The sequence below is a fragment of the Echinops telfairi genome, unplaced genomic scaffold (genome assembly GCF_000313985.2).
Source record: "Echinops telfairi isolate 266 unplaced genomic scaffold, ASM31398v2 ScPeMD7_7457;HRSCAF=8495, whole genome shotgun sequence".
NCBI lineage: Eukaryota > Metazoa > Chordata > Mammalia > Afrosoricida > Tenrecidae > Echinops > Echinops telfairi.
This window is the reverse complement of record NW_022111357.1, coordinates 17,165,883-17,167,422: the sequence shown is the minus strand read 5'-3', so window position 1 is coordinate 17,167,422 and position 1,540 is coordinate 17,165,883. Positions and strand designations below refer to the sequence as shown.

General features: G+C 53.8%; 1 protein-coding gene across 1 annotated transcript in view; it reads left to right on the top strand.

Moving 5' to 3' along the window:
• SMPDL3B (sphingomyelin phosphodiesterase acid like 3B) overlaps positions 1-1,540 on the top strand; it is a 38,328-nt gene that overhangs the window by 12,840 nt on the left and 23,948 nt on the right. Inside the window, exon 3 of the mRNA XM_004705325.2 lies at positions 320-417. Within this exon, the coding sequence (XP_004705382.1) occupies positions 320-417 (98 nt within the window). The remainder of the gene's footprint in view (positions 1-319; positions 418-1,540) is intronic.

The following is a 1,540-nucleotide window of genomic DNA, read 5'->3' as shown; positions in this document are numbered from 1 at the left end:
CAGCTACTGCATTGGGTGTTAGTGTACTCCCCTTAGTTCTACCAAAAGTGTGTGTGTGTAGGTCTCACCATGATCCCTGTTTTACAGACGAACTGTGTGATTAAGTGACCAAATGAGGGATACAAACAAACAAACAAACAAACAAACAAACAAACAAAGCACAATGGGGTAGCTGGCTGTCGACTCTGTCCCGCCGGACTCCCAGCTCCACTGCAGACTTGGTCCCCAGGCTTTCTGCTCCAGGCAACCCTGAACCTTCCTTTGCCCGAGCCCTTCCCGGATGTTGCTGACACCAAACAGATCGAGTGGTGTTTTGCAGGGACGACACGCCTCACGTGGCCAACGAGAAGCTGGGAGAGGAGGCTGTGCTGGGAATTGTGGCACGCCTGACCAAGCTCATCAGAGAAGTCTTTCCAGGTAAGACTGTGGTTGGGACACCTACCAGGTTCCCTGACCCCAGGTGGGGCCTGGCGCAGTAGGAGGCCACCAGCAGCAAGGTCAAGACTGAGGATCTTCACAACCCTCATTCCTTACCCTGCAGGGAACAGGTGATCTCACAGGGTCTAGACAGACACAGTTCTATGAATGGTGGTACCTGACAGTTCACTGCCGTTTCCCCACCTGCTTCACACCGGACTCCCAGGCACTTCTCAAACTGTCCACAATTACATCTAGGCGGCATCCTGGTAAAGTCTCACTTAGACGTGCACACAGTCCTTGGTCCCCCAGGTGGCATCCATACTCTCATTGCACTGGACCCCCAGTGGCTGTGGCCCCCAGGTGGCACTTGCACTGGCCCCCCCAGGTGGCATCCACAACTTCATTGTCAGCCAACATGCTCTTTCGTGATGCTTCTAAGACCTGTGAGACAGCAACCCCAGGGGACTCAATCGGGAGAACAGGGTTTGTGTTCTCCACCTAATGGCACTTGAAAATGGTTTTAAACAGACTTTGCTAAACACTAGGTCCTGGGTGGGGTGGAGGGTGGGGGTGAATCAGGCTCTCCGGCCACCAGTGGGGGACCTCTGAATGCAGCCCATTTCCAACCCCCTGCGGATTGTGATGCAGCTGTCCCTTGTGAAGGTCCTAGTCCTGGGGGTCAAGGGTATTGAGTGACAGGTACACTGTCCAGTGCTCGAGAAAGGTGCTCCGATTATGGCAACCTCACTGAAGAATGTGAGCCTGGAGGGTGATGTACTGTTCAAGGTCACAGGCGAGGGTGGGGAGGCAGATGTCTCCCACGCCCACGCCCACTGCACTTCTATGAGGGCGCTTCAGAAGCTCCTGGGTGGGGGGATTCCATTCTCCTTCGTTTGTTTTTTAAATAAATCATTTTATTTGGGGCTCTGACAGCTCCATTCTCTTTTAATCCCATTTTCCCCCAAGAATGTTTTGAAGCCCCCTCACATTCTGGAAGCAACCTCCTTTCCTGCCCCTCCTTCCCTCAGTGTAAGTGGATCTCCACCCCCCAGGTCACCATGGACCTCAACGTGCATGCCTGCTCTTTAACCCTCTAAAGAGGCCTTTGGCCGCAGGTTCG